Here is an 18,249-nt window from a genome sequence, read left to right as displayed (position 1 = left end):
ACCTGCTGTTTTGCTTTTGTTGCTTTCAGAAAACCAACCCAAACAAAGCATACTTTTCAGTGCATGCATTCTGTGGGGGCCGGATGAATCAAACACCCAATAGAGGAAACTCATGTTCTGCAGTGAACCCAAGAGCAGGTGCTGCTCACCTGAAGGACATCGACCTCGAGCCATAGGACTCAAAGGGAAACCCTTCAGGCTCCTGAGGAAGGGGACGATGTGGGCCTGAGGCCATCACAGCACAACCACGACTCAAAACAACAGCTGACACCAGGCTGCATTTAGCAGGGATGTGGGGTTGGTTGTTTTTTTTTCCATTCAAACTACTGAGTGCTTTAAATCTGGTCTTTTTCGGTTCAGAACTCTATAATAGAGGATGAGCTGTCCGACTTGCTTTAAAAATACATGAAATGAGAAAAGGACACGAATCGAAACGAGGAAGATGGGAGTTTGTTCTTCCCTCCCCCCCCCCCCCCCCCCCCCCCCCACCCCCTTCCCCAGTCTTTTGCTGTGGGGTTTTTTGTTTCTTTTTTTCTTTTTTCTTTTTTTTCTCTCATAAACCGAAGCAGGCCGAGCCTCCCTGCTATCCCCACGGATAAGGGATGCTCCAAACATCCTACTCACGCTAATGGCTAACCAACCTTTTCTGGCTTCTAACTTTTATAGAAAAATGCAGTAACAGAAAAAAAAAAAAGAAAAAAAAAACCAACAAAGAAAAAAACCAACGAAACAACAACAAAAAAAACGGGCAAGGAAAATCACCTACAAAGATCTAATTTAAAAGAACGACGGGGCTGGCTAAGGCTGTATCCCATAGCACCTGGCACACGCTGGAGGGGCTGTGTGGAGGAGTAGGCAGGGTTGGGTACAGAGCACACGAGGGCCTTAGGATGCCCCACGGACGATGATCATGACCAGATAGTCGTCCTCTGATTTGGCCAGAGCCTTGGCCGTGGAGTCCAGGAACTGCTGGGAGAAGTCGCAGGGCGGAAAGGCGTGCAGGACCCCGCTGTTCTCCTTGTCTTTGTTGCCCCCCACAGGGAGGCTGATCACCCCAGCAGCCTGCTTTTGCTTTAGGTAAGAGACCAGATTCCTGAGCGGCCTCTGGGTGGAGGTGGTGGCCTCGCCAGCCCCGGCTGCGGAGCGGTTGTCTGATGTGCCAGGCACGGCCAAAAGGATGGCATAGCCATTGGGACCAGCCACCTTGATGCGCCGGTTCACCTCGTCCAGCTTGGGCTGGTCCAGACGAAGACGTTGGGTGATCTTGAGCTGAGCTACTTTCCCACCAGTCGCTCCCTCCACAAGGAGACTGCTGGCAACTCCGAGGTCCCCCTGAAGCAGATGCATATTGGACGGGAAATTGCTGTTCTTCAGCAGAAGCATCCCCTGCCACGCCAAGCACAGCTTGGGGGCTCCCCCAGCCTGCGAAGCTCCGTCCTGCTGCTGTTTCTGAGGCGGAGGTTTGAGGCGAGAGCCTCCACCGCCTCCCTCTGCAGCACGTTCATCCTTTTTGGCCGGGCTTTTGCACTCCTGTGCAGCAGCTGCTGCAGAAGTGCGATGTTTCCGCTCCCTTTCAGCGGAATTCTTTCGGTCACGCTTTTCATTCTGACCCCTCTCCAAGCTGCCCCTCCGCGACTCCCGGATGGGAGAGGGCCGCTCCAAGAGGAGCAAACGGGACGACGAGCGCTCCGGATCGCTGCTGTAACGCTCCCTCCCTCCGACGAGCTCAGGGCTGCGGTCTGGCGGTGTGGTCGTGGTCAAGCAGTGCCGCTTCCGAGAGGAAGAGGAGCGCTCGCTGTCCGGAGAGCGGTCCAAGTGCCGGCCTCCGTCCTCGGCCAGCCTCCTTTTCCTAGGCTGATCCCTACTACTGCCCAACTCCCGCTCCCCTCGGTCCCGCTCCAAGGACCAACCATCCCGACGGCGTTCTAGGCTTTCCAGTGGGTCATAGGCAGCTGCTCGGTTACTCCTGTCCCGTACAGGGGGTGGGGGTGGCACCCACTCTGTCTCGGGATAAAGGTCTCTGTCACGGTCTCTATAGAGTAACGGTGGCGTCCTGTCCCGGGCCCCCCGAAGCGGATCGGGAGGGGCTCCCCGGTGAGCCCCAAAAGCAGCCGCCTCTGCCACGAGCTCGTAATGAGCAGGAGGTGGCAAAGGCAGGGGCTGCAGGTAGGGCTGCTGGTACCGATGCTCGGTATCCGCAAAGTCTACGCGGAGGCGGCGGTCCGGCCCACCCAAGGGAAAGCCACGCATGTGGGTGCAGGCCGCCTGCGCCGCGTCCAGGCTCTCGTATTGGATGTAAGCCCACGAATCACCTTTGCGGTAATCAATGGTACGAATGGTGCCAAAACGATCAAATTCCCTGGCCAAGGCGGCAAGGGGCACCCAGGGCCCGAGACCACCCACCCAGAGCCTGGTAGTTGGAGTGGCTTTACCATACCCGATCTTGATAGGGTTGCGCAGGAGCACCTTTCCTGACATGGCCAGCTTGGCCCGGTGCGCCATGTCCAGATTTTCAAATTTAAGAAAACCATAAGTGCTGGTCTGCCCGCGCCCCGGCCTTTTGATGTCCACCTCAGTAATGACCCCAAAACGGTCAAAAGCTCGGCGTAAATCTGTCTCGCTCACGGTGATGTCCAGGTTGCCCAGGAACAACGTGCGGTTGGCCCTCTGGTCATCCTCAGGGCTGATCTCCTCCTCGCCAGCAGCTCCAGCACCGCCTCCTCCTCCACGGAATCCCCCAGCAGCCGCCACGCTGGCCACCCGTTCCAGCCCGTAGGCCGGCCGCACTCGCGCTTCATAAAAACCCCCATAGTCCCTCTCCCTCTCCAACTCCCTGGGCAGAGGGGGCGGAGGTGGCAGGCGGCCCAAAGCGAGCTGCTGCAGCCTGTAGTCCCGATAACCCAAAGCCCCACCGCTGCCGGCGGGGGACAAAGCCCGCTGCGTCGCCCCAGCTGCAGGATGCCTTACAGCAGCCGCCGCTGCCGCCAGCCCCACAGCGGTCGTTCCATAGGGAGATTCCTTATCCAGCAGTGCCGGCGAACGGCTGCTCCGCCTCCGGCTGCTCCCACCGCTGCTCCCAACGTAGACGGCCTCGATTTTCAGCGGGCGGTCATACAGCACAAGGCGGCCGCGGGCGTGTTTGGCAGCTCGGGCATCCTCGGGCCGGCGGAAGTTGACAAAAGCCACGCGTTCATCAGCAGCGCCGGTGCCGGGCGGGAGGCGGCTGATTTTAACGCTCACGTCGCCGAAACGTTTGAATTCGTGGAACAGCCCGTCCTCCACCGCCTCGTCGCTCAAAGCCGAGCCCAGCTCGCTGATCTTCAGCGTCTTGTACTCCCCGCCGCCGCCCGTCTCGGACGAGGAGGACGACTGGGCTGCAACCGCCGCTCTGGACTCAGCTCCGCGGCCGCTGCCGCTCCGCGACGGCTCCGCGCTTTTACCGCCGTAGCTGTGCCGCCCGCCCCCGCCGCCCGCCGCCGCCGCCGCCGCCGCCCCGCTCTCGTACTCCCGGCTGCCGGCGCGGGCGGCCTTGTCCGTGTGCGGGCCGCGCCGGCCGCTGCCGCTGTTGCTGTCGTTGGAAGCCGCCGCCGCCGCCGCTTTGCCGCCGTTGGAACCGCCGCCGGAACCGCTCGGCTTCTTGCTGCTCCGCTCGCCGCGCGCAGAGGAGGAGGAGGAGGCCGAGTCCTCGCCGCCCCCTCCGCCCCGCGACCGCTTGGCTTTGGCCGGGGAGCGCTCCTTGCCTTTCATGGCGGCGGCCGGCGGGGCCGCCTCCCGCCCGGCCCTGCGCCCCGGCGGCCTCACCGACGGACTGACCGCCGCGCTCACGCATCCGCCGCCATCTTGGAAGCCGCGGCGGCCGCCGGCCCCGCCCCCTCGGCGCCCATTGGCCGTTTGGCGCCTCGCCCCCACCCCCTCTCTCCCGCCGGGCGGAAGGCCCGCCCGGCCGCCCTCTCGATGCTCGTTCCCATTGACTCAGGGAGATGTCCGTCTACGGGCCGGCCTCGCGCGCCGGGAAGAGCCGCCCCCCGTCCGCCCCGCCCCGCTATCTCATTGGATAGTTAGAAAGGGCGCGGCCTTCTGATTGGTCGTGCTCTCCTGTCACTAGGAGCGGCTCGGCGGCGAGGGACCTCTTTTACTCATTGGTCATTGGGCCAAATCCTCTCCTCCTTCCGATTGGCTCTCTCACCTGCCAGTTGTCGCGGCCCTGCCGCCCCACCGCTCTCCATTGGTCCGCAGGTTCCCGTCGTCCCTCTCAAATTCTCGCGAGCAGCACTTTACCCGCCCCCTTTCTCCATTGGCCACTGCTAACCCGGCCTGCCCAGCTCTGACTGGCTGAAGCCAACGCCACTCTTAAAGAAGCGCGGGCAGCTGCTCACGCTCCGCTCTTCGTTTACCATTGGAAGAGAAAATCTCCCCAGGCATCTGATTGGATGCGGCCTGGAGCACGCGGATTGGCTAACGCGGTCGTCAGTCAGGAGCGCTCTGATCTTGATTGGTCTTCTCGGGGAGGTGGGCAGTAACGGGATCACTCCCCCGGGACGTTTGCGTCCAACGGAGAAGTGAGTCGGGGTTTTTAATAGCAGCCCGTTAGGGTTTGTGTCGCCCTGTCGCATCTCCTCCATCTGACAGGCGCGGTTCAGCGAGCCTCGCAAAACTGAGTGGGTTTGAGCTGTGGGTAAATAGCTGGTGTCTAAATATAGGGCTAGGAGCCATGGGAATTGCTTGAAATAAGCTGGGCTTCGGAAAATGAGCTCCTATCGCTGCTCTCCTGGGGAGACACGACAGGAGGAGAGAGCCTGGCCTCTTCTTTCCCCCAGAGGAAAATCACTGCCCTGTCAGCATTGTATGCCTCCCTTCCAGGACCTGTGCTGCTAGGAAGGATTCTGCACCCTGAGCTTCAGGAAGGAGATCCAACCCACAGCGTGCTTTGGGGAGCAGAACATTCCAGAGTTGAAAACAAAACCCCAACATTTTGGTTTAGAACGGATAACCCTAACCCCCTTCATCAGCCCTCCATGGGTGTCCCATGGCTGAGGAGTTGCTCCTTGGCCAGGTGAGATCGAAACGTGGGGGGGAATCCTCCATTGCCACATTGCAGCTTTGCGTTGGAGGCTACATCTGGTCGGACGTGGCACAGCTCCACGGCCTCGAGAGGAAAGGCTTCGAATGCTGGAGATTTCTAACTGCCAAGGTCCTCAGGTTGGGAGTGAAACCCAGAAATTAAAATTCCACAGCTGATGAGTCACAGCTTAAAAGACACCTTGGGGGAGCACTGGGCCGCATCGCCAGAGGGACGGCTCTCCTGGCAGGCACTTCAGCTCATTTCCCTCCTCCAGATCCGCTCCTTCCAAGCAGGGACTTCTCCTCTGAAGTTTATCCACCCCTTCATCAGCCAACGGCAGATGTGGATTTGTGTAATGGGTGGTTTGGAGGCACTGGTACCTTTGGAAGGGGGGAGTTTGGGGGTAGGGAAAGATAATGCAGCACCCAAAGTAAGCCCTGGAGAAGCGCATGCTGTGTCAGACCATGAGAAATGATTCTGCATAAGCAGGAATGGCTCCCCAGGCCCAAGCTAGATAACGAGCGCTCTGTCTGTGTTTACTTACGTGCATGAATAATTAAAGTGCCAGATGGCCCTTGAGCCCCTGGCCTAGATGTAGATGTCTAATTACATTTGGAGTCAGTGGGAGTCGGCCCTCCGGGTCCCTCTGCAGAGCCACACTCATCCTGGGGGACTCTTGGGTGCTGCAGGAGCAGTGAAACGTGCTGTTTTCTGCAGAAACCCTTCTCTAGGCTTTAACTGAGCATCTTCTCCTCAAAGCCAGGGCAGAAATGGTCTCAGAGGAGGAGAGGCAAAGGGGTGCCGAGCCCCCTGCATTGATGGCTTCTGAGCATCTCCGCTGGGGAGGCGTTGGCCCGTTGGCAGGTTTGCATCCAGACGAGCCTCCATTCTTCCTGGAGATCCACTCGCATCCCAGCTGGCCATTAGAGATGTCGAAATGTGTTAGCTTCACTTAGGCAAAGCCACAAGAGCCCTCCTGGGAGCCTCTCTGCAGTGCAAGAGTGAGCAGGCGTGCACTCCGACCTCAGCTTCCCCCACACGCTCACTGCAATTCATGTGACGCTGTCTGCCTTGGCCAGCAGAAGGAATAGCTGGAGAACATCCACCCCATGGGCTCCTGGTGAGGCTTGGCAGCAAACCACGAGACAGCTCACAGCACCTCGAGGAAAGCCAGGAGGAGCAGGCTGCATCCTGCAGCCCGAATAGCAGAGTCTGAGGTCGGCTCTGTGCTTCCACACCTGAACGTGCCCAGTGAGAACAGCTCGCCCCACCGCCCGCCTTTCCTCCCTTTGCTCTCCTCCCCACGCTCTGAAGTCAATCAGCTAATTGCACAGCCGAAGCCAACCTCCATTCCTCCAACATCCAGCCCAGCTCAGCACCAATCCCACGAACTGCACAGCAGCAAGGACCTGGCAGCATCCTCTGTGAGCATCCCGGCACCCCGCTGCTCCCCGGCCCCCGCAGCCGGCAGAGGGCAGCGACAGCCCAGGAATTGCCGGACCTGGATCCGACTCCGCTGTACCCCATCCCAGCCCTGGGCAGATCGCTCCCTCTCGCTTCTCTCTGCGTTTCATCGCCCTTCCTCCTCTGCCCATATCTCTCGGCTTTGATAAGTCACAAAGGAATTCGCGGAGCCGTTAGAGCAGTAATTGTTCACTTTCCACCTAGCATTCGGAGATGAATAGAAAGGGGAGAATAAGCCCCAAAGAGGGGAAAGAATTAAGGCAGCATGAGGAGCACAGAGCAGGGCCACATCCTGCACTGCAGCCCAGGATCCATCAGGGATCCCTCCTGCCATTCCCCATCCCCATCCAGTGATATCTATTGGGATGGAGGCAGAAGATTTTGGGTACCCGTTGCAGAAGGATGGCGAAGTCCTCACGCTCAGCAGACGAGTTTCAGCCCGGTGCCTTTAAGCACTGGAATTTCTGCTCCATGCTTTGCCATGTCACTGCACGGCAACACGCTGCTGCGCCATGATGTGATGAGTGAGCTCTGCAGCAGCCTTGCATGACCTGCAAACAGGTGGCAGCTCTGGACAAGGGAACCTCACATAGCCCCCCAAATGTCTGATATAGGGCTCAGCCCCAGCAAGGGATCCTGGGCAGAGAACTCTCCTTGGATAGGGACAGAGGGGACATACAGGGGAGGCCTCCATCTCTGCTGCAAGCTGTGGTCACTGCCAAGCATGACGTGCTTGCAGGATGAGTGCTGCTTGCTGTGAGAGGGAGAGGCAACGCTAAGAGATGCTGTGCAAAGCCAGCCCAGCTCCCAGCACAATCTCAGGCCCTTTCCCCACTGTCCTGGTGGGGAGGGAAGCAAGGGTGCAGCCTGCAGCAAACGGTGCTTCTCAGCCTTTTGCACAAGCAACCACAAAGGGATGAGCTGATCAGCAGCTTGCAGAGCTCAGCACCCTCACATGGGGACCGAGGAGATGGCCCCCATGTGCCCAGACCGTGTATTTTCAGAGGGACTTTTTCCTTTACCAGACAGACAGGAAAAGAGGATGCTCCAACCCAGACAACCTCAAAACAATAATAATAATAACACCCAGATGCCCCCAGAGCCTCCAGCTCAAGCACCCCAGCACGGTGCCTCTCCATCGCCAGAGGGAAGGGAAGATGGCAATTAAAATAAATCAGAGGCTGGCAGCTCCATCCGTCATCTCGAGGGCAGCAGTTACAATCTGGACAGGGTGGGAATTCAGGCAGCAGACAATCAATAATCGGGTCTGTAAGGAGACACCCACCAACCTTCGGGCAGAGCCCCAAAGTCAAAGCCTGCCTGCCTTCGCTATGGGAGCAGCGCTGGCCCTGGGGAAGGAAGGTGTGAGCTGAGATCCCTCCGGCTCTTGGGTTTCTGAGCTGACAGCTCTGGGTGAGGCTGTGCTGCTGAAGGAGACCCTTCTGCACCTTGTAATGGGATCCTCTGCAACTCGGAGAAGCAGTGAATAATTCATGGGCTTTGGCTGATCCAGACCTGTCTTTTTAGCCTTCCTTCAGTCCAGGATGCTGTTAGAAACAAGGGGGGGCTCCTTACTCCTGAAGCACAGCAAGATGGAAAGCAGGATCTCAAAACCAACAGGCTGGACGATGCAAGGAGCACCACGCTGCTGCCATCCCAGTGCTTGGCACCCCCTGAACATCACCCCATGGCAGCTTCATCCCCCAGTGCATCATCACACGGGTGGGCATGGGGAGAGGGGGGGCTGGGAGCTGCCTGCAGCCCTCACCTGCCCCCTCCATCCCCACAACCTCTCCCTTCCAGCCCATCCCATGGGTCTTCATCAAGGACCGTTCTGTACATTCGGTGCCTGGAGCTCCCTCAGCCATGGACTATGAATTCTTGCTCAGTCTATATTTCAGGGAGCCGTGGGGATATTTTTAAATGACCCCGAAGCTATTTCTGCTTAATTTCCCTTCGCTTTTCCTCCATCTCTCTCCATGAACTTCTCCTCCGCAGAAGATGAGAGCTCATTTTCATCTCTCCTGTCTGCAGACGGATGCCCGGCTGGGTGCAGAGAAAAAAAAAAGCCATCCAAAAAAAGAGCAGAGCTGATGGAGAGCACAGAGAACCCGGGCTGAAAGCAGCTCCAGGGGAGACTTCAGCACAGTTCAGCACAGACTCTGCCCTGATCGTCATGGTTCGAGGCGACCCTCAAAGCAAACACTGCAGCCCCGCTGCCGGCTCTCCTCCCACCTTGCTCCAATCCATCCCACTGCTTTGCATCTCAGTTTCCCCGCCTGACACCTGTGGATAATCACCCATCCCGCGGCTCAGAGGCCCTGCAGATGGAGGGGGTTTATTTCCCCCGGCAGCCCTCAGGGAAGGGCACTGACTGCACACATGTGGGTTTATTGCACCTAAACACTGCCAGGAGAGGCACACAAAGGAGCAGAAAGCCCAAATGTTTGCTGGAAAATGAGGAGAGAGCGCTTTGTTTGTTTAACCCTTTCATCACAGCCCCATCCTCCTGCTGTGCCCTTGGGAAGCTGCAGTGCTCATCCTGGGTGCCCTCATTCATCTTTCCTGCAGTTGGATTTGCCCTTCAGGCTCTGCCCCCCACCCTCGCCATCCATCCTGCTCACAGGCCATTAACTGCTGGGCTCTGAGCTCCATCCATCCCATCCCTTTCTCCCTCCCCTCGCCTCCAACTGCTTTGTTTTGGGCACTTCGGTTTTTGCCTGGATCTTTTCGGTGGCTTTGCTGGAAAAGTGAAGCATCTCCCGCTGTCTTCCAGCAGGAAAAAAGGGGGGAAAATCTCTTTCCCTCTCCTCTGTTCTCTCTCTGTGGTTTTCTACCTCTTCCTACCTGAATTCCCCAACCTGCAACCCACCATTACCTTTTATCCAGCACTTCCCCCCTGCTTGAGCTCTGCTGGCCTTTATGATGGCAGGCACACCGCACCAGAGCCCCCCCAGCCCAGGGCAGGATTTAACCCCCCATCTGCATCACCCCAGCAGAACAGCCCCATCCTGACCCCTGCATTCCACCACTGGGATCCAGCCTGCGTTTCCCATTCAGCCTCCTCCAAACCATCCAACAGGGCAGATGGAGAAGCAGGGATGCAAGAGCACACATCTCACAGCCCAAGGATGCTCAGAGCTGAGATTTTCCTCCGGATCTCTCCAGAAACCTTTATGAGACCCAAGTTGCTGGTGTTTAATGAGCCCAGGCTAAAGGCTGCCAGCAATCAGGTCACCATCACTCCAAGGAGATGCAACAACTGCTGCTGACACTCTTGCTGCATTCCACCCATCCCACCCTGGGTGCCTGCTGCACATTCAGAGCTTTGGCACTGCCGTTGTTTCTCACACCTCAGACTCAAGCTGCTGTGAATATTAGCCTGCTGATTGGAAAATAACTCACAAATAATGGCTGGAAGGTGGGAGAGAGGAGGTGTGGACAGGGGAAAATGCACAGCTTGCTTTTAATCCCAAGATTTCAAAGCCTCGTTTCTCGCCCTGCCCTGGGGATGCTCCACTGACTGCTGCATCCCTATTTCAGTGTGGGATGGATCCAGGAGCTTCCTCTTGGGAGCCCATCAGCACCCACACATCACAGCCCAGAGGCTGAGGTGAGGTGCCCCGAAATGCCTCTGGGGATGGCAGCAGAGGCGACCCTACAGCTTCACCTGATGTTATACCAAGTGAGAAGAGGCACACCAGGTCTGACCCTGCACAGGGCATGGGGCTCCCTGGGGACAGACATCCACCAGAGAGCCCCCCAGCGCTCAGAGAGGACCAGAAGGCTCTTGCTCAGTGAACATGATGACAAGCCATCCTTTTGCTGATGCCACTTGCAAAATAATAATTAAAAATAATAATAATAATCAGGCACAAGCCTCCCTTGACCTAACCCAGGTCCTGCCTTGCCCATTCCTCATGGCAGCTCTGGTGCTGCCGTCCCGGTACACTGGATTCCTTCATTGCTCTGAGCTGAAGATTCATATGGGCTCCCATCTCCCCGCTCCACTGAGTGCTGTGCCCAGAGGACGCCCAAGGACACGAGCTGACTCTCGCTGTGACTTGCTGCTCATCATCAGGTGGATCAGGGACAGCCCTCAGCCCTGTGCCAAGGACAAAGGAGCGAATCTGGTTTACCTGGGTCTGACTTCTGGCATACATCAGAGGCAGCACCTCTACGAGAGCATCGTAGGTCCCAGCCAGAGGCAGCTCTGCAGCCTTTGCCCCCCTTTCCTCCCTCCTCTAGCTGCTTTCCCCACAGGGAGACAGGCAGCAGCTGAGATAATTTACCATTTAATGTGGGCAGATGGCTTAATTTAAACAAAATCAGAGAGGAGGGAAGCCAGGCTGTGAATGCCTCGATGAGTCCAGCCTCTTGTCTCTTCCCTCCTTCTCCCCATGCCACCACCTGGGGCACAGCATTAGGGCTGGACCCTGCCCTGCTGGCTCCTTGAGTTCTCTCATCCTCCCTCATTGTGCAGAAGGGAGAAAGAGAACCCAGATGCCAACTTCACCCAGACCTTTTAGCAGCTCAGTTTGGCTTGCAGAAGTTCTGGAGGTCTTACCTGGGTCAGCAGGTGGCTTTGGGTGCAGCAGGGTGAATGGGGAGAGGAGCCATCCTGCAGTGATGGGGAGGGAGAAGGAGAGGTGGGCAGAGTTAAGGCTAAGCCAGGTGCTTGTTTGAGGGGAGGGAGGGATGGGGAGGAGATGGACTGCAGCTCATACGTTGCACCAAGCTCAATCCCTCCCTCCTGCTCTGCTCCCCAGGTTTGTCTCATCGCACACCCATTGATCACCTCTTAAACCCCACTCCGAGCTGCCCAAAGCTTCACTGTGTCCTCAACAATTTGGGGTCTTCTATCCCTCTTCCTCCCAAATCAAACAGCTGCTTTGTGTCCAGAGAGCTCCTACCTGGGCTGGACCTCAGTGGGGTTGGGATGCAGGAGGAGAAAAACTGGAATCAAAGCACTGAGCATGGAGGATGATTGGGCAAATCTACCACTGAGCAGCCAGTGTTAGCACTGCTGCTTCCTACCTGGGAATCAGGCAGCATTGCTACCACCCTCATCCTCTCCTGCACAGCCCCCAGGGGGGGGAAACACCCCCAACAACACCACTGACACCCCTCGTTTCCAGAACAAACACGGTGGGCTCTCATCTCATCAAGAGACGTTGATTTCCCTCTAATTACCCACGTGTCACGTAACAAATCCAGCTCGGTTATGCAGAGAGTTTTCATAACAGGTTGCGTGGCCGTAGGTGATTGCTTTAAAAAGCTCCCCACCCGTGGAGCTGTGCTTTCTGTGCTCGTTCCCTCCGCAGTAATAAATGCTAATGATGAGGCTCAGTGCCACGTGGAGCTTCACGGCCTGCCTAATGCAGGAAGTCAGAGTGGTCGAACACAATGGTCTCTCCTAGCCACATAAAAAATAATAATAATCAGGAGGGAAAGCGGAGCTGCCTTCTGGAGGTGGCACAGAAAGGAGGATTTGGGATGGAGAAGCTGAGCCTGGGGGTGAAGTGCTGCATCCTGAGCTCACCAGTGGCACAATCAGGGCTGGGGATGGGCTGTCCCTGCTGCCCTCCTGCTCTGCTGCCAGCTCTGCAGTGCACACAATGGGATTAGCATCGATCTGCCCGGAGCAGCGTCCTCAGTGCGGGCTCTTCCCTGAGCAGCTCCCGTTGCCCCTCGGCTGCTGCCCCCCTTTGCCATCAGGGTGGTTCAGCAGCATCCTGGCTCTGCCAGATGGTGCAAAACTGGGCCCATGGACGTTGTGCAGATGCTCGTGCTGCTGCCTTGGCAAGGCAGAGCTGTTTTCCTGTGCACGGAGAGATAAACAAAGCATCCTCAGGAGCGAAGGGAGCTGCTTTGCCCCCAGAAGGCTCACTGGGGTGAGCTTGCAGGCTGCAGCCCGGTGACAGCTGCATTTTGGGACACGTGGCCGGGCCCAGGAGCTGCTCAGGGTGGTTGTGCAGAGCTGGAGCGATCCCGAGTGATTTCAAAGCACGGAAAGGCGGTGCTCGGACGTTTTAACGATCCTGCTCCCTGTTGGCCCCGCGCTGAATGGGAAGCCTTTAAAGCCGGGATGACTTTGATCCGACAATGGAGCGAGAGAGAGAGAGAAGAGCTGTGCTCCTCCTTCCCCACCATTCACCCCAAAAGAGCCAAATTTAGAAGTTCCAAACCGTGAATTGCCAGCATGGGATGGCAGCACTGCCAGCAAGCAGAGCACAGCCCCACAGCCACCTTCAGCCCACATCTCTGAAGGCTTTAGCAGAGGATGGGGGGCACCAAGCAGGGTCCTCTCTGTCCACCCCCTGCAGGACAGCACCGGCCAAGAGCTGCCCATCTCCTCGTCTCCTCTCTGATCGCTTCCCAGCTCGGCTCTGGAGGCGTTCATGGAATCACAGAACGGTTTGGCTTGGAGGTGATCTCAAAGACCACCGATTTCCAGCCCAACCTCTCAAAAACCCATTTCTTCCCCCAAACCCAGCCCTGCCAAACCCATCAGCCAGCTCCGAAGACGTGTTCAAACCAGTTCCAGGAGGGTGACGTCCTTCTCCAAGAGGGACAAAGGCTCGGGAAGCACAAAGAGCCCCCGGCTCCAGCTGACTCCCAATTATTCCACTTGGAAATTGGAGGAGCCCGGCTGAGCTGGCAGCAAAGCGGCCGCTGCATCGCAGGGAGAGAGCCTGGAAGGAAGCACAGCTCTCCTCTTGTGGTACGTTTTCCAAAACCCACTGGTTGTGTCCCTAAATAGTTTCCTTCCATGAGCAGCGGGATGCTGTCAGCTATTTTTTTCTTTTTGTCTTTAAAAACGAACAGCAGAAAATAACAAAGAGCTGCGAATGGCAGCTAGAAGTGCAGTGCAGAGGAGCAGGGGGCTGCAGTGAGGAGCACACAGTGAGGTTTGCAGGGCACGATGCTCCCCTGGCCCTGCAGCGTGCTGCAACAGCCTTGCAGAGTTGCTTGCAAACCAGTGTGGTATGCAGTGCTTAGCCCAGCAGGCAGCAACCAGAGCATCCTTACAACAGTCTGCTCTTTGGGCTTCTCCTTCCTTCCTATGAGGGATCCTAACGCAAGATTGAGGGCACTGCAGTGCTCAAGCAAGCAGCATTCCCCACCAGAGGTATGATACACCCACCCCCATGGCTGCAGTGCTGGCAGCAGAGCAGCAAAGCCCCCCCTGACCAAGAGAAGCTCTGCATGGTGGAGACTTTAGGGGTGTTTGAATGATATTTGTGTCAATGGATGCCTGGAGTGCTGCAGTTTGTCGGGTTTTGTTGTTGTTGCAGTTGTTGCTTTGTTCTATTATTATTATTATTATTTTATTATTTCGCTGCAGACAGTTCTGCAACCATCGTTTTGTGTGAGCAGAAAGCAAAGATGCAGAGCAGCTCACCCTGGGAGGAAACAACAAGGAAATGATGGAGCAGCCGGGGCAGGCGGTGGTGATAAGAGGCAAGGCGCGCACACGTGTTCCCTGCAGCCTCCTGCAGATGTGTGCACCAAAGAGGCCGTGGTTAGGGAAGCACTCAGCTCAATCCCCAGCCCCAGGGACACCCAACCCTGGCACCCAGTGGGTGCCAACCCCAGCAGCATCACAGGGTGCTGTGTTGACCCGTGGCTGCAAGAAAGCCATCATCAGTTCAGCAGAGAACCTCATGTGCTGAAGTCCCTCCAGCAGCATCCCCACAACCCCACGGGCACCACAGCCAAAAATCAAGGAGCTGGGTTGAAATACAGGTGGTTTTTTCCCCCTTTTAATACCCAGAACAGGACAAACCAACTGTTGTCTCAATGCTGCAGCTGTGCCTCAGCAACACCCTGTGCTCAAAGCCCCTCACAGCGGCTGCTCCCAGTCCTGGATAACAAGGCAGGGGATGCGAGTGGTTCCATGCAGGCTGGGGATGGCAGAGCAGCTCTAAGTGAAAATAGAAGCGGTTTTCAATTAAGAAAAGCCAAAGACAACAGTTTCTAGATCAAAAGGAACCTTTCCACTGAAAGCATTCTGGTTGGGCTGAAGTGTGAATGCATCAGGCTGAGAAAAGCTGCTGCAAAAATCATTTTGTTCTACACGGGTCCTCAACTCAGATTTTGCTCCGAGGACACGGGGTGTTAAACAGCCATTTCTCTCTTATTGAAAAAGCCTTTGAGAAACCAAAGAAGCTTTTCCTGCGGACAGGTTTTCATTTTTTATTTATTTATTATTATTTTTTTCCCCCTTATGTGAAGGATGGGAAAATCACAAACCCCCGCTTTGAGAATTGAGCAGATTTGTTCCACCACGGCTGCTCTGGAATGGTTTGGAAAATGAAAATGTTGAACCACAGTGCAGAGGAGGTGGCTTGGAGGCACCTGATGGCATCTGGGGTTTGCTGCCTTGGATCCGCGGCCTTGCTGTGAGATTGATGGGTGCTCCATCCCTCCTCCATTCACGTCCCACCTCTCCATGCAGCCTTGCTGCCCTCAAGTCCTGCTGTGGGACCTCACTCTGGGTCTGGAAGCCCTTAGGGACCCCTGTCAGATGCACTGGCACTGTTTCCTCTGGAGATGCTCCATCCTATCCCTGCCCAGAAGCTGCACGCCACAAGGGAAAAGTCCCATCGCAATACAGGCAAAGCAACCAGAAGGAAGCCCTGCAGCTCCAGCTTGGATCTCAGCAGATCCAGAAATGAGGATTGCTTGGAAAACCCAAGTCTGAGGCAGGACCCCACTGCTGGGGTCATAAAAGAAGAAATCAGGTCCTGATGTTCCCCATATGACCCATCTCCCTGACCCATTAAAACCCCTTCAGTGAGGCTGCAGACCAACTGGCCCAGGGATGAGCAGCTGATGCCCTCATTGCCCAGCACTGAGCGTCTCACCAAACCCTCCCTAGTGCCACACTGGCAGTTCTGTGCTCCTTTCCCAGCACTGTCACCATTCCTCTGAGCTGAGCCCGGACCACAGAGCTCAAGCAGGATAACCTTAGCAAATGTCCAGCAAGAATTCACCGCTTTCTTTTACTTCAGATAGCAGGAGAAGGAAATCAGTGACGTTTGGTCTCATCTCTATGGGAGACTCCTGTGGCTGATTTCTCCACGTGGCCAACAGGTAAACCCAGAGGGGAGAAGCGGTGCAGCCCCAAGCATCCACCTTCATCCTCACAGAGCATTTCTGCTCCCACACAGGGCTGGAGACAACCAGGGGACGAAGCCCCTCGAGGGGAGGACACCGACCCCAGCATAGGATCTGCTCATCGAACTGCTGGAGCTGGGGGGCAAATTCCCACCATCACAGCAGCGCAAACCCAAATTCATCGCATCGCTTCGTTTCCCCACACCAACAGCCGTCCTCCAGCAACCCAAAAACCAGCAGCCCACAGGGATGGATGGCATGGAGCAGGAGGGGACGATTTGCTCCCGACCCCCATCTGACATCGCTCTGCAGCCCGGCGCCCTCCCCTCTGCATCCCATACGAGGACGGGGCTGCGCCAGCTCTCTCCTCCCGCAGCTGGAGCGCGGCTGTGCCTCGCACCGCTCCTACCTGCTGCTTTTTAACGAGGAATCGGGTTGCCCTGGAGCCGGGTCTCCATGGAAACTCGGCTTTTTCAGACACTCAATGGAAGATGCTGGCACGGAGAGGTTTGTGCAGGAATACTGATTCAGCCCCAGCGTCTGTAACACTGACTGCATTTTAATCCTGCTCTGCTACCCGGCGAGCTAAAAATACCCCTCGCTGTCGCCTCCTGAGCTCGCGTAAACAGCTTAAAGCCACGCAGCGCTGCCAGCGCCGAGATTTCATGAATCAGCTGAAAAAAAAAGGAAAAGAATCGTTTTAAAAGGGGGTGGGGGATGCGATGGTGGGGTCTCAGCCCTTGGGGAGGGGTGGGGAGGGCAGCCTTGCACAAGGGATGGAGGGAAAGGAGCAGCGTGAGATGGGATGCTGCGCATCGCGCGGCCCTTCGGGTGTTGTTTCACCTCTCCAAAATGCCCTTCGCTGGGGGTGAAGGCAAAGAAAAAGGCAGCACTGGGTGCCAGCAGCTGGGTGAGGTTTAACCAAAGGGGTGTCCAGCAAAAGGGGACATTAGGGCTGTGGGTGCTGCCAGCGCTGGAGCCACGCGTCAGTGCTGGGACCGTAATAGGCAAACGAGAGCATGCTCTGCTCTCTGCAATTAGCAGGGCTGTCCTCAGCTGCCTCCGAGTGCCTTTTTGCAGAATCCACAGGCGTCTCTCTGTTATAAAGGCGTGCTGCCAGCTGTCCACCATTCACTGGAAGCGGCATCCAGAGGGGGAAACTGAGGCACAAAACCCAGAGCTGCAGCAACCTGGCTGCAAGCCGGGGCTGAATCCAGACTTCCCACCCCCAGATGGATGGCAGCATTAAGGACATTGGCTGCGAACAGCCAGCGGGATAAAATAAACCCATGCAAAGCTTGCATGGCTCAGCTAAACATGGGGTGCAGGCTGCATTCCTTGACTGTAAAGAAAAGCCATTCCAGGCTTGATTGATTTATTAGATTTCATCACATGAAATGAGCAGGAATTGGACACAACCAACCCCACCACCCTTCGCCCTCCTCGCCAAACCCTCAGCACAAACCCCAGCAGACTGAGAGCCCGGTGCATCCCAGCGGGGAGGGGGGGGGACACATGGGGACAGACAGGGATGGCTGTGTGCTCACAGTGGGTTTGTGATGCTCCTGTGGTGCTCAGCATGCTGCCATGAAGCTGTGTTTATTGACAGCATCGTCTTTGGCTGGTTCAAATTCCTTTAACTGCACCCACCAGTTAATCCCAGCCCGAGGCCAGCGATGCTGTCACCATCCCTCCCTCCCCCCCAGCTCCCTCCACATTGGGTTTTCCTGCCCATTTTGCCAACCTGCCAGGCCTGCTGTGTGCCCCCAGGTGCCCCCTCCTGCTCCACCTGCCTGCCCTCCCCGATTGCTCTTTGCTTTAAATACAAACTAAAAACGCTCACCCGTGAGAGGGGGAGATTTTGCAGGGAAAAGAAAGCAGAGGGTGTACAGAAATGGCAACCCCCTTCCCCACCCTTTGCCCCAACCCTCCTCCTGCTTGGCTCGTGCTGGGTTTGTACCTAGAGGAGCTGTGAGCCAAGGGACAGCAGCCAGGAGGGGACTGGTGCCAGGTGCTGCATCCAAGCTCTGCTGTGAGGAGCAGCCATGCTCAGCTCCCAGCTCAGCTCACAAAGTCTCCATCGGGAAGCTGGAGTGCCAGTGGCCATGCCCAGGAATCCCTGCACAGCCCCAGCATCCCCTCACCTGGTCGATGTCTCGCCTGTTGTGCACATCTCAGCCGCTGGCTGCTCTCCAGACACAGCATCATCCTTCTTGTTCCCAGCCCTGGACTCCTTGCTCCCACTTTGCACCCCCTGTGCTGTTTGTGTGCCTGCCCACATGTCCCAGAACCTCCTTGGGGTCCCTATGATGGGAAGGGCTGCGGGGTGCTGCTAGGTTGTGCTCTCCCTCGCCATTGCTCTGCTGGGATTTGCAGGGGATGTATTGGCAAATTAAATTGCAAATTAAAAATCCAGAGCCTTCCTAAACTTGAAGCCATCCTGGAGGAACCGCTGATCTCCAGGGCCAGAGGGGGAATCCTCCTGATTCACTTGTGCCCTGGGGTCAGCGAGAAACAGCTTGCAAGCTGTGCTACAGCCCAGTGATGTGAAGGGCTTTGGCCAGGATGGAGGAGGGACCTTCTCCTCCCCAGCCACCCCA

General features: G+C 56.8%; 1 protein-coding gene across 1 annotated transcript; it reads right to left on the bottom strand.

Moving 5' to 3' along the window:
• Positions 1–498: 498 nt before the first annotated feature.
• On the bottom strand, positions 499–3,854 carry RBM15 (RNA binding motif protein 15). Its single transcript, XM_048925854.1, has one exon. It carries the CDS (start codon positions 3,745–3,747, stop codon positions 886–888), a length of 2,862 nt encoding a protein of 953 aa, XP_048781811.1. The 5' UTR covers positions 3,748–3,854; the 3' UTR covers positions 499–885.
• Positions 3,855–18,249: the final 14,395 nt, after the last annotated feature.

This window comes from Lagopus muta, chromosome 24 (assembly GCF_023343835.1).
Source record: "Lagopus muta isolate bLagMut1 chromosome 24, bLagMut1 primary, whole genome shotgun sequence".
NCBI lineage: Eukaryota > Metazoa > Chordata > Aves > Galliformes > Phasianidae > Lagopus > Lagopus muta.
The sequence above is the reverse complement of the archived record's forward strand: the minus strand, read 5'-3'. Positions and strand labels throughout refer to the sequence as shown.